At 43.4% G+C, this 14412-nt stretch overlaps 1 protein-coding gene across 1 annotated transcript in view; it reads left to right on the plus strand.

Moving 5' to 3' along the window:
* Window positions 1-14412, plus strand: part of TMEM132B (transmembrane protein 132B) — a 381102-nt gene that overhangs the window by 332358 nt on the left and 34332 nt on the right. Inside the window, exon 5 of the mRNA XM_027567042.1 lies at window positions 9348-9491. Coding sequence (XP_027422843.1) covers window positions 9348-9491 — 144 coding nt within the window. The remainder of the gene's footprint in view (window positions 1-9347; window positions 9492-14412) is intronic.

The raw sequence follows: 14412 nt of genomic DNA on the forward strand, positions 1-14412 counted from the left end.
CTGCTCGCCATATGACAGGTCAATAAGTAGAGAGATGAGTTGTTGGGGCAAAGCATAGAGACTTTATTCACAAAGTCTGCAGAGTGAGAAGATGGTGACTGAGAGTCCTGAAGAACCAAATTACCCGAGTTAAAATTCAGACTTCTATTATACTAAAAAGGGAGGAGGTGTGGTTGGTCTTCACAAATTTCTTGGTGTCAGAATCTTTTGGAGTTTTTGTTTTTGGCCATACCATGAAGCATGTGGGATCTTAGTTCCCTGATTAGGGATTGAACCCATGCCCCCTGCATTGGGAGTATGGAGTCATAACCACTAGACTACCAGGAAAGCCCTAGCACTAAGCTTTATTTCGGGAACAGTTTTTCTCACTGGTGCCATCAGATCTGGTTTCAATTTTAATTGAATAGATGTCATTTACTTGCTGGGTTTCTGGCAAATGGAAGTTGTGTTAAATTTTAATGTAGCTCAAGTTGGATGAGAAGGTCCCCCAGCCTCCATGCCCCAGACAACAAAGAAACACTATTTACACGTTACAGTTATAATTAAGGAAGTGCTAATAGTTAAGTAGAGGAATGAATTGGAGAAAACACATATAATTACTATTCAGTGTTGGGGCTGAGAGGTGTGAATAAACAGGACCCAGCTCAATCGGGGGAAGCAGAAGAGCCTGAGCGTGGGACTCAGCCTCTTTGCCCTGTCTGTCTCCCTGGCCACCTCTCGCATTCTCTATATGACTGTCTCTGTGTCTCCAAGCTGCGCGTGTGCTGTCGCACCCTGTCTGTCTGGCTTTCTTCAGACTTAGGTGTTTTCTTTGTCTTCTCTCTCTTTCTTACTCTCTGTTTTGCTCTTTTCCAAAGCTGTGTATTCTCTCTTTGACTTTCACATCTTTGGAAGGTTTCAGCTACATTTGCAATCTTACAGCACCCCAGGCAGTGCAGGGAGTCATAGGAAGAAAAGAAACCTGCTCCCCATCCCATGGAATTTTGTCTCTTCCTGTCTTTAATGGACTCAGTCCCCATTCCTTGTAGAACCCCCTCCTTACACGAAGATGTAGGGATCCCCCCACTGATATCCTGTTGTGTCAGACCTGACGATGAACATGACTATGAGACCCACTGCACAAACCATCTTCCCTGTATGTGGCCCCTGATCATGTACATTAAGTAGCATTTTCCACATCATGCTCTCGGTTGCCTAGTGTAATGAGGTTGCCCTGACCATTGGGTGATGCCTGATAGAAGCTCCTTCCAAATAGTTTTGGCCTCTTCCCTCAAAGCTCCCACCCAGGAGATGCCTGGAGAGTGTTTTCACAGACACACATTTTATTGACCCTCTCTGAGTGTTATCCCGTTTGAGATAACTATCCTCGTATTATTCAGGGATTCACAAAGAGCTGGGTTTTGAAATCACTTACTGCTTTCTGGGTAATAAATGATCAGAATCCAAAAATAGCCATCAAGAGGGGAAGAACGGGGCTGATTTCAGAGTTTTGTAATACAACAGTGGGATAGAAAACCATCCTTTCAGTTGGAGCCAACATCTTGCTTGTCTCAGCGAAGTTTACACCTGTCTTGCCATTTTAGGTGTCAGCAGTTGAGGTGTCTGAACACAGAATAGGGTCAGAGTCCTGTTTAGAGACTGGCATCCCTGTGCCAGGGACCAGAGGTTGCAAGAGTGTGACTCAGAACCTTACAAGCTGGGGGAGAGGCTGGAATGGAACATACCAGAAGCCACACATGGTCATTGCTTGGGGCTTTGGGGCTACTTGGCTGTTTCTATTAAAATGTAATCTTCACATTTGTATAACATCTTTTGATAAGTTTTAAAATCAAAGCCTTTACAAATCCATCTTATATCCTAAAGCTTTTGAGTGAAGCCAAAAAATGGATTGTTAGCTCCATCCCACAGGTGAGGGGCTGGGAGGAGAGCTGAGAAGGCAGCCTGGGCAGCAGGCTTTGGTTCACATCCCCAGCTGCTCAGCAGAAGAGTGATTCTGGCCAAATTGAGGAACACTTTCCAGTAGTCATGTATGGATGTGAGAGTTGGACTATAAAGAAAGCTGAGTGCTGAAGAACTGATGCTTTTGAACTGTGGTGCTGGAGAAGACTCTTGAGAGTCCTTTGGACTGCAAGGAGATCCAACCAGTCCATCCTAAAAGAAATCAGTCCTAAATATTCATTAGAAGGACTGATGCTGAAACTGAAACTCCAATACTTTGGCCACCTGATGCGAAGAGCTGACTCATTGGAAAAGACCCTGATGCTCGGAAAGATTGAGGGCAGGAGGAGAAGGGGACGACAGAGGATGAGATGGCTGAATGGCATCACCAACTCAATGGACATGAGTTTGAGTAGACTCCAGGAGTTGGTGATGGACAGGGAGGCCTGATGTGCTGCAGTCCGTGGGGTCACAGAGTTGGACATGACTGAGTGACTGAACTGAACTGAACTGAACTTCTAGCTTTCGTTTCCCTGTTTGTAAAATGAGAATGAAAATAGTAATCCTTCAATAGGGATATTTGAGGATTAAATGAGATTAGTAAGAACAATTAATACTTATCAAATGTTTATGATGTACCAGATACTACTCTGTACTGCTGTTTTGTTATTAGATGCTAATTCATATTATACTATGTTTAATCAATTATACTATGTTTAATCAATTTCATCGATTGTCCCACCAACACTTATTAAAGTAAAATAAACGTATTTTTTTCTGTTTGGGGATCTGATCTAGGATCACATATACCTTTGTTTTGTCTCTTATTTTCCTTTAATATGGAAGTTTCTCAGTCTTTGTTTTTCAGGCTATGATATACTTGAAATATACAGACCAGCTATTTTGTAGAATGCTCCATAATTTGGATTTGTCTGCTCTTTCTTCATTATTAGAGTCACTTTTTTTGTGGAGAGGAGAACAGGAAATGTTGCTTCCTCTTCAGGACATATGATGTCTCTTCATCTCATTAGTAGTGATGTTATCTTTGATCACGTGGATAATGTGATGTATCTAACTTTCAGTACACAAAGTTACTGTTTTTCTCTTTGAAATGAATAAGTCTCTTGCGCAGAGGTACGTTTACACTCTACAAATATCCTCTCTCTTATCATACTTTTAATCATCAGTAGCATCAATAGTGATTCCTACAATCATAGTAATAAATGGTGGTTGCCCGATGGTATATTCTAATTTCATCATTCTTTTTTGCATGTACTAGTTGGAATTTTACCTTATGGGTGATGTTTTCTTTCTTCTCTGTGTGTTTATATCAGTATGGATTCAATAGCTTATTACATATTACACATAAGTTATATTATTATGATTTGCAATTACAATTATTTATAGTGTTATAAAATTGTTCCAGGTTGGACACTGGAGGCCTTTCAAGCTGTCTCCCTGGGTCCTTTGATATTTGTTTTATCACTTTATTACCTTCTGGGTGGATAATATATTCTAGGCTCATTGTCTGGGTACTTTCTGACCCTCAGTCCTAGAATCACCCATTTCTCTAAGGAGCTGTTTTCTTTCTTGAATGATGTTTAGAACTAAAATCTGGGTCTCAGTTCAATTCAGCGGCTCAGTCATGTCTGACTCTTGGTGACCCCATGAACCGCAGCACGCTAGGCCTCCCTGTCCATCACACACTCCCGGAGTTCTCCCGAGCCCATGTCCATCGAGTCGGTGATGCCATCCAACCATCTCATCCTCTGTCGTCCCCTTCTCCTCCTGCCCTCAATCTTTCCCAGCATCAAGGTCTTTTCCAATGAGTCAGCTCTTTGCATCAGGTGGCCAAAGTATTGGAGTTTCAGCTTCAACATCAGTCCTTCCAATCAACACCCAGGACTGATCTCCTTTAGGATGGACTAGTTGGATCTCCTTGCAGTCCAAGGGACTCTCAAGAGTCTTCTCCAACACCACAGTTCAAGAGCATCAATCCTTCTGTGCTCAGCTTTCTTTATAGTCCAACTCTCACATCCAAACATGACCACTGGAAAATCCATAGCCTTGACTAGACGGACCTTTGTTGGCAAAGTAATGTCTCTGCTTTTCAATATACTATCTAGGTTGGTCATAACTTTCCTTCCAAGGAGTAAGTGTCTTTTAATTTCATGGCTGCAATCACCATCTGCAGTGATTGTGGAGCCCATAAAAATAAAGTCAGCTACTGTTTCCACTGTTTCCCCATCTATTTGCCATGAAGTGATGGGACCGGATGCCACGATCTTAGTTTTCTGAATGTTGAGCTTTAAGCCAACTTTTTCACTCTCCTCTTTCACTTTCATCAAGAGGCTATTTAGTTCTTCACTTTCTGCCATAAGGGTGGTGTCATCTGCATATCTGAGGTTACTGATATTTCTCCCAGCAATCTTGATTCCAGCTTGTGCTTCCTCCAGCCCAGCGTTTCTCATGATGTACTCTGCATGTAAGTCAAATAAGCAGGGTGACAATATACAGCCTTGACGAACTCCTTTTCCTACTTGGAACCAGTCTGTTGTTCCAGTTCTAACTGTTGCTTCCTGACGCGCATACAGATTTCTCAAGAGGCAGGTCAGGTGGTCTGATATTCCCATCTCTTTCAGAATTTTCCACAGGTTATTGTGATCCATACAGTCAAAGGCTTTGGCATAGTCAATAAAGCAGAAATAGACGTTTTTCTGAAACTCTTGCTTTTTCGATGATCCAGCAGATGTTGGCAGTTTGATCTCTGGTTCCTCCCTCTGCCTTTTCTAAAACCAGCTTGAACATCTGGAAGTTCACAGTTCACGTATTGCTGAAGCCTGGCTTGGAGAATTTTAAGCATCACTTTACTAGGTGTGCTGATTGTTAAGCCATCATTGTCTGTATCTAAGTTCTCTCAGCGAATGGAACTAGAAAAACCATATACATACACATACCTACATTTATACACATATAAATGTACCTACACCTGCATTCCCCCAGGAGTTCATGCTGGTGTTTCTAATTCTGACTCATGACCACACAGTTCACTCTTCTTTCCATTTTTAAACTCAACTTCTCTAGCAATGAGAAACCTGGCTCTCATTATCCAAGATACATTATTTGCTCCATCCTAGAGTACACTAAAGTAGTTTTGGAACTGCTGAACCATACTGCTGTGGAAAACAAACCTAACTAGAATTCAGTATGTGTTTACAGTTATTCTTATCATTAGTCTGAGAGTATATAGTCAGAATAATGTGCTGAAAAGTTATATACAACTCCTAGATTTTCATAGCTGAAAACAATGGAGTTTTATTCTTAAAAAAAAAAAAAAAGTGAGATGAGAAGCTTTCAGAAAGCATTAGATGTTTTCGTAAGCCCATCAACTTTCCCTTGAGATTTACACAAAAATTCTGTTTCAATATGTATATATGTGTCAGGGGAGTGTGTGTGTAATTTCCTTGATTCTGTCTCGTCACAACAAAAATTTGAAGCGATGGACCAGCGTTAAAGCCCTCGGACAGGCCGCATCACAGCTCTTGGGCAGGTCAGTGTTACAGCTCCGTGTTGCAGCTCAGTTTTATTTAGAAAATAAAGGAAAATACATCCTTGAGGCATGAGGGCATGCCGACCCAAAAGACACAGAGAGAAGAGAGAGACCCCTGGCCTTTTGGCTCCTCTTTTTATGTTTTTTTCTCCTTCCCCTGAGCCTGCCCTATGTAAACTGGGCTAACCAGGAGTACTGTTTGTTCCACCTGAGGTCCTCACTCAGGTCCTCGGACCTTCCTTTGTTCTGTTTTCGCAGACTTTACCCTTCCTTGTCTTTTAGCCACTGCCATTCTGGACTCCTTTTTCCTATTCTAACTACCTAACATATGGATAAGAAAATTTTTTTATTGAAGTATGATTGATTTACAATATTATGTTCATTTCAGATGTTTAGCAAAGTGATTCAACTATACATATATATTTTCAGATTTTTTCCATTATAGGTTGTTATAATACAAGATACTGAATATATGTGACCTCACATGGTATTTGTCTTTCTCTCTCTGACCTCACTGTGTATGACAATCTCCAGGTCCATCTATGTGCTGCCACCCTTCCCTAGGTTTGTTATAGTTGTTGTGTGTAGTAGTTGTTTAGTGACTTTTGTGAACAAATTATGTAAAGTTTCTATTTTTTGTTGCCTGTGGCCACTGAATTCTTTGTTTGGTTAGCTTGGTGGTCAGCCAGTGATTGGGCAGAGATTTCCCTAGGCATCTGGAATCAAAGTATCACAATCTTTACCAAGGGCCTCTTTTAAAAAATTTTTGTTTTATGATTTTTGGTCACACCGCATGGCATGTGGGCTCTTAATTCCCTAGCAAGAATTGATCTTACACCCCCTGCATTGGAAGGCAGAGTCTTAACCACTGGATCACCAGGGAAACCCCACAAGGGTCTCTTTGAATGTGTTGGGACACACATTGAATCCTCAGTCAGGCATTAGACAGCTCTGCCTTAGCTTTCACTTCTTGCTTCTCTATAATGGCAAAATCAACCAGGGACAAGAGCTGAGGGCCTTCTCAGGTCTTCCTGGGCATGCACACAGCCCTATGTATAAGCATGGTCTTACAGATTCCCCAGAATATGTGTTAGCATTTCAGAGACCCTCTGGAAATTCTGTTCCTCATCTTTTCTTATTAAACTTATTGACGAATCTATTGTTTGTCACAACTGTTATGCACTGCTTCAGGCAGCTAGCTATGAAATTAACTAATTGCCTGTAATTGCTTTAAACAAATACCTTTAGTAAAAAGCTTTTCACAGGGAATGAACTCAGAGTCAGGTCAGATACAAAAAGCTTTGCAAATGAAATTTTCTAGGAAATACCAGACAAGTCAGGTAATGGCAATTCTTTGGGAATGAAGTTTTGAAAGATCTCCGTCCCTAATCTGCTCTCTTCCATGGTTTTCAGATAGTGGTATTTTTCTGTGAAAGTGGGTTGTCATTTTTCAAAGCTACTACTGAGCTGGACAGTAGGGAATGGGAGTAAATCAAGTTAAAATGCCACAAAATTCTGTTTTTACCAAGATTCAGCCATTTTTCTTGAATAAATGCTCTCTTGGCTGCACAAGCCTTTGTTTTATTTCCAGAGTTCTGAAAAGGTGGATTTTTACTCTTTTGGCCAATTTTTAAATTTCTTTCACAGAGGACTTTTCACATGTCCTTACTTTGCCATTTTTATAGACGCCACACTAATGTGCCACATTAATGGAAACTTACCTTCATAAAGGAATATAAATATGCTCTCAAGACATAAAACCTAGAGCTGGCACAAATGGGAACAGAATGAAAGAGTTGCATTTTGATAGATGGTGAATTTTTAGCAATCTCTGGCACCAGGGGATGATTTAAATGTAATATTTAACAAGACAAATTACTTTATCATTGTGCCAGAGGCAGGTAGACACTGCCTTTGGGATTTTTGAAAGGCTGTTTCTTGGTGGACACTGGAAAACACGGTTGCAAACATTTCAGCCACACACGAGAAAGCTAAAGAAGGAACTGTGGTTGCAAATGTATTTGAAATAAAAGCAACAAGCTCTGAAGATTGGTTGTGATTTGTTATGAAACATAAAGTCACCTACCTTGAAACTCAGTTTGGGAAAATTATTATAATGTCTTTAAAGGCTGTGAGCTTCTTCAGTGTAGAGACTGATATTTATTTTTGTCTTGTCTCTTTTGTCTTTCCCTAGAGCCCAACATGGTGTCTAATCTCGTGTGTTATTAGTCAAGACTTTCAGTTGTAAGTGATAAAAACCCAATTAAAACTGGCTTAAATAAAACAGTTTATTTTGTATCTCTAAATTTCCAAAGATAACAGACCCAGATGTAGCTGGATTCAGGAACCCAGAAATCTTTCCCAGGAATCTGTTTCTTTTCCTTTCTGTTGTCTCTGATTTCCTTTGGGTTTCGATCTTAAAGCAGTCTTTGTGGACATGGGGCTAGAATACCTTGATGGACCACATTTGGTTCATCTGCTCATTTGTGAAGCCTGATTTAACGGTGTGGGTCAGCACCTTCCAAGTCACATTCATTGATAGGAGAGCGGGACCCTTGGGGAGTTCACAACTTAATGAGTAGCCAGAGATTAAAACGTAAACACAAAATAAATATATAATGACAGCTGTGGTTATTACGTTGCAGGAAGGCTAGATGCTACGACAGATGATAATACAGTGCTAACTCACATTGTAGCAGGCAGAAAAGCCCCATTTCTCCAAAGAAGTGGACATATATGCTGAGATCTGAAGGATGGAAGCAACAGTGAGGTGTGTTTGGGGTTGGAGAGCTCTGCGTATGTAAGGGCAGAAGGCATGAATGGGGTTTACTCTTGGAAGAACAGAAAAGACCTCTGTGAGGCTTGACTGTGATGACGGACAGCAGGAAGGGGGCAAGAGGGAGCTAGGGAGGCGGACGAGGGTCAGGTCCCTACACATCCGTGAGTTTGGACTTCATCTTAAGAACCCTAAGATGCTTTCAAAGAGTTTTAATCTAGGAGAGAAATAATCTGAATTCTATTAAAACTTAAAAAAAAATATTATCACCGACTGCTGTGAAGACTGTGGACACAGGAAGGTCAGTTAGGGGCCAGTGGCAGTTGACTGAGTAGGGGGATTCTCCTTCCATGGAGGAACTGATTCTGGGGTTGACAGGATATTGACAGATGGTGGGGGCTTCCCTGGTGGTCCAGTGATTGAGAATCTGCCTGCTAATGCAGAGGACAAGTTGGATCCTGGCTGGGGAACTAAGATCCCATGTGAGGCTGGGCAACTAAAACTCCCGTCCACCACAGTTACTGAGCCTGAGTGCTCCACAACTAGAGAAGCCCCCTCACCACCCAGTGCCGCCACAATTTAAAAAAGGAAAAAAAAAAAAAGAATTTGACAGATGGGAGACAAGTTAGGAAGACAGAACCTACAAAACTTTGAGTGATGTCAGAGGAGGAGAGAAATTAACATGGTGTTGGTTTCACGATACCTGAGCTTGGCTGGGAAATTTCTGGGGGTGCTTAGTGGTTTGAGGAAAGACGGTGTTGGTGATCAGCTCAGGAGTGTGGAGGCTTACAATCTGCTTCCAGTTCTCTTCTGCTCTGTGTGCTGCTGTCTTTCCTGATTTGAAACTAAAATGAAGGCTGTGTTCACTATGTGAATAAGCTCTGAAAATATGGCATCGTTTACCAAAGATTTGGCCAGTATCAAAAAGGATGCTTGCGCTGTGTGTGAGGGGTGTCTGGAGGGCACAGACAGTTTTTTAAACTGTAGAGCAACTACTAAGGTCGGAGGTGGCTTGATGGTCACTTCTGCTGGGACTCACAGGCGTGCCTGCGGCTGACACGAGTTCTCTTCTCTCTCTCGCAGGACTCGGAGGTTCTGAACACGGCCATTCTCACTGGAAAGGCTGTTTCAGTTCCCGTCAAGGTGGTGGCGGTTCAAGAGGATGGTTCGGTGGTGGATGTGTCAGAGGCTGTGGAATGCAGGTCTGCGGATGAAGACGTCATCAAGGTACAGTGGGTTTTACTTCCAGATGCCCAGGCATTTGGGCCTTTCCTTCCCGTTCTGTCACGGCTGCTCTGAACATCCCAGGCTCCCAAGGGCAGAACCTGGATGAGGGTGCTGATGGGGAGCAATAGGGAAGCTGAGGGGGTAGTGATGGGGATGCTGATGGGGAGTGAGGGGGGTGCTGATGGGGATGATGGGGGTGCTGAGGATGGAGTGGTAAGGGTGCTGAGGAGGGAGTGAGTGATGACAGGGACTTGCCTGGGATCTGTTTCCCTCCCCGGGATGGAGGAGGGGGCCCCTTTTCTCCTTCTGTTTCTCATAGGACAGTATTTTCCGAAGTTTAGCAATCTACCTGCCATCTTCTCAATTTTTGCCAACTTCCTGTGCCAAATAATGTAATTTACTCAACATGTTGTCTTTAAATGCCTTACTTTTTCAACATTAAATATCTTAAATGTCTCATTAGAAGACAATAAAATCCATTGTAAAACCCATTAGCTTGATGTACTAATTTTTCCTTAATATACATGAAAATAAATGACGATTAACTTTTTAAAAAGTCCATCCATGTGCCCCCAATTTCACGGGGGTATCAGTGGGACATAGCTCACCATTTGGAGAATCTGGTCATGGATTATTTCTGCTGCATTTTCCATCCAATTAGCTGGATTTATGGCTCCAAATTCAGCCAGGAACCAGCCCATGATTTTTTTCTCCATATTCTTTGCAGGGGTCTGTTTGAATCACTGAATTCAGAGTTTCTGCCAATTTTTTCTTGGCTCACTGGTTGGCAGTTTCCTTTTGCAGCTCAGAACCCCAGGAGAAAGGACTTCCGTCTTTAGAGCGATCCTGTCTCCTTTAAGCTGCTAAGATAGCTCCTAGGTCCTGTGTCTTCATTAATTAAAAAAAATACAGTAATGCTGAATTCTGCCTTCTTTCCATTCTACTGGCTGATGTTCAGAGGTTGAATGAAACTTGGTCTCCATCTGAAGAACTTTGAGGTAGACAGAAAATCCTGCAAGGGTTTCCCTGTGGTGGACAAGATCTGGGAGGGCTTGATTCTTTCTCACGGTGACCTGCAGGAAGCTGTGCCTTATGCCAGAGATGGCTTTTTTGATAAGGAAGAATTGATGTGAGTTCTAATTAAAATTAAGAAAAAATTAATCTTTAATCCTGGCAGGTCTTGGACTCCATGGGCAGGTTTGATTAAACAAATCTGAAGCCTTCTATATTCAGAATCCAGAAAGATCTGAGCCAAGTCATACAAATTCATCTGCAGAGAATGAAAAATACTGATTCATTGTCCTTGGTTGCCTTTGACAACGCATGTTATTTACCATCCCCCTCCTCATCATTCCAGAAGGGAGACATTAGTGATGGCGCCTGGAGATGGCATCTGTGTGATTATGCCACCATGGGCTCAAACGGATGGCTCAGCTCTGTAGTCCCCTCAGCCACATCCCTTCCTGAGAGCCTGGTGTAGAGCCCCCCAAAGCAGGACCCTCACTCTCCTGTCCTGGAGAGCTCTACCCTACATGCTGCTAAGTCGCTTCAGTCGTGTCCGACTCTGTGCGACCCCATAGATGGCAGCCCATCAGGCTCCCCCATCCCTGGGATTCTCCAGGCAAAAATACTGGAGTGGGTTGCCATTTCCTTCTCTGATGCATGAAAGTGAAAAGTGAAAGTGAAGTTGCTCAGTCGTGTCCGACTCTTAGCGACCCCATGGACTGCAGCCTACCAGGCTCCTCTGTCCATGGGATTTTCCAGGCAAGAGTACTGGAGTGGGGTGCCATTGCCTTCTCCTACCCTACATAGGCAAGGCCAAGTTCGTGGTTCCCGTTGTTGCCTTATACTTGGTTATTTCCCCCTCCCAGAAATATACTAAAAGTATCCTCTGTCCTCCCTGATAGAGGAATTGCTCTGGGAGGCAGTAGTTTTTGGTTCAACTATCACTTTCGTGGCCACATGAAGATGGGGCTTTCTTCTAGCAAATTGTGGCCTGGTCTTGGCAAACCAGAGGGTGCACGTCACGAAGCTCAGGGCTGCCGTAAGACTTTTTTGTGTGTGGGAGCCCGGGCTCTGTTGCAGATTCCAGGGCCTGGGGCAGTGGAGGGGGATGCATTCAGCGGCCTTGATGCGCTGGTCACAGCTCTCGTGTCCACATTTGTCACACATTCTGTCACAGCACTAAGGTTACAGTGTCAGCCTCAGAGCTGTCCTCTGGCCTCAGCACCACCAGGGACACCCAACGAGGTGGATGCACCTTAACCCCCTGGGGAGAGACACCCTTGGTCTGTGGAGGTCACCGTGTCACTTCTTCACGGTCCAGGAGACTCTGTGTGACTCCCCAGGGAGAGTTGTGCAGGTTTCACCAAAGATCGTCATGTGATAGAAATTCTGAGCGTTGGGATGGTGACTTCGGTAAGGGAGAAAAAATGAATTTAGAAAGATGTAAATTGAGGTGATGTCCAAATTGGCTTCTTTGACTTGGGACTTTGGGGGAACTGAATCTGAGAACATAAAGGATTTTGAAGGGCTGGAACCTTGGCAAGATTGGAAGGGATCAATGTCACATTGTAAGCTGACAACTCCTTCCATGTTAAAAAAAATAGAAGATGCATATTAATTGTGTGTGTATGTGTGTGTGTGTGTACAAGAAACCGTGGCGCTTTTGTTCACAGTGAGATCTGATGAACCAACTGTATTTTTAATGGAAGTATAGTTGGTTTGCAATATGATATTAGTTTCAGGTGTGCTGCTGCTGCTGCTAAGTTGCTTCAGTCGTGTCCGACTCTGTGCGACCCCGTAGATGGCAGCCCACCAGGCTCCCCCGTCCCTGGGATTCTCCAGGCAAGAATACTGGAGCGGGTTGCCATTTCCTTCTCCAAGTTTCAGGTGTACAGCATGGTAATTCAGCATTTTTACAGATTAACCTCCATTGAAACGAGTCGCCAGTCCAGGTTCAATGCACGATACTGGATGCTTGGGGCTGGTGCACTGGGACGACCCAGAGGGATGGTATGGGGAGGGAGGAGGGAGGAGGGAGGAGGGTTCAGGATGGGGAACACATGTATACCTGTGGCGGATTCATTTCGATATTTGGCAAAACTAATACAATATTGTAAAGTTTAAAAATAAAATAAAATTTAAAAAAAGTAAAAAAAAAGTAACTTAAAAAAAAAAAAAAGGTATTACAAGGTCATAGCTCTAATTCCCTGTGGAACCACCTGTCTGAAGAGACTGCCACAGGTTGATATAATTTTTGTTGGCATTAATGGGTGTGTGACCCCAGAACAGAGGTCCCAGGTGGGCAGACTGGAGGCTGTATCTGATTCAGGGGTGTGCATGTGCTTATTTAATTTTCTGCCACCCTGTAAAACTTGGCTAATTGTATAGACATCTGGATTTCCAATTTCTTATGAAATTCACAAGGTCAGATAGCCCTGGGCCCACACTACTCCCTGTGACCCTTGACCTGGAAGTGACCAATGGACGCCCCTGTGTGTAAGTCCCTGCACCCAAATCACCACAGTCTCCACCCCTTCCTCTCGTCTCCCTGCCGGAGGTGGACGGACGTCTGTGATTTCTCACCACACTTGTACTGTTGGTTTTCTGATAGTAGGTTTCAGAGGAAAGGGAGCTACTTCTTGTCCCCTGGTCTCTATAAGTCACGGATGATAGATGTCATTTGTCACTCTGATAGAGAAGTCCATGTCTTTCTAGGCATAAGAGGAAAGCTGGAAATTGGATTGTGTTCTGTCAAACAGTGTCTGAGGGGCTGAGAATCCTTGAGATCAAACCGCAGGAGAAATGATTGAAGGAGCATGAGTGTTGAGCCCTGTGATGAGAAGAAAAGGCCCTGGGAGAGGTGAAGAGGAGGACGTGACAGCTCTTTTGAAGTCTTTTGAGGACCATCCTCTGGAATACGGAGGAGATTTGTGCTTTTTAGGTTCCAAGAGTGGAAGTCAAAAGGGAACTACTTGGGCTCAACATAAATAAAAATAATGCAGAGTGAGTGAGTTCGGGGGGTTGGTAAGCTTTCAGACAGGTGATGTCAGTTCAGATGCTAACTCCGTGGGGAGCACCTTTATGAGCTAGTAGCAAAATATCATTCGAAGTATCATTCCTATGGCTTTCCCATCATGAAGTCAGTTGATAATTGACTTTTTCTGAATTTGAAAGACTTATTTCCATCCTAATAACCTGGAAGACCTATGTATCCATTTCCTCTTGGTGCTGTAACAAATCAACATGAACTTAGTAGCTTTAAACAAAACACATTTATTATCTGATAGGATGGGAGGTCAGGACCCTAAAATGGGTTGCTTGGCAGGGCTGCCTTGCTTCTGAAAGCTCTAGCAGAAAATCTGTTTGCCTTTTCCAGCTTCTGGAGGCTGCCTGCATTTCCCGACTATGGCCCCCTCTTCCAAGTCAACACTGTAGCATCTTCAAATCTCTCTCCCTCTGACCACTGGTTCCATCATCACCTCTGTTTCTCTGACTCTGACCCTCCTGCCTGTCTCTAATAAGGACCTTTAGGCTCACCTGGATAACCCAGCTTAGGGCTCCCCGCCTCTGGGTCCCAGAACCGGTACCTCCTATCAGATCAGCAGCAACATTAGATTAGAAATACAGTGCACAATAAATGTAATACACCTGAATCATCCGAAACCACCCCATCCACTCCTGGTCCATGGAAAAATTGTCTCCCACGAAGTCGGACCCTGGCGGCAATAAGGTTGGAGACGGTGGACCCAGATACTCCTTTCATCCCAAGGTTCTTTTCTCAGTTACATCTGCAGTCTCTTTGGCACATGTGTTAGTTTTCTGTAGCTCCCATAATAGGTTCCCACAAACTCAGTGGCTTGAACAACATAAATTTGTTGTCTTACAGTTCTGGAGGCCGGAAGTCTGAAATCAAAGT

This window comes from Bos indicus x Bos taurus, chromosome 17, assembly GCF_003369695.1.
Source record: "Bos indicus x Bos taurus breed Angus x Brahman F1 hybrid chromosome 17, Bos_hybrid_MaternalHap_v2.0, whole genome shotgun sequence".
Lineage (NCBI taxonomy): Eukaryota > Metazoa > Chordata > Mammalia > Artiodactyla > Bovidae > Bos > Bos indicus x Bos taurus.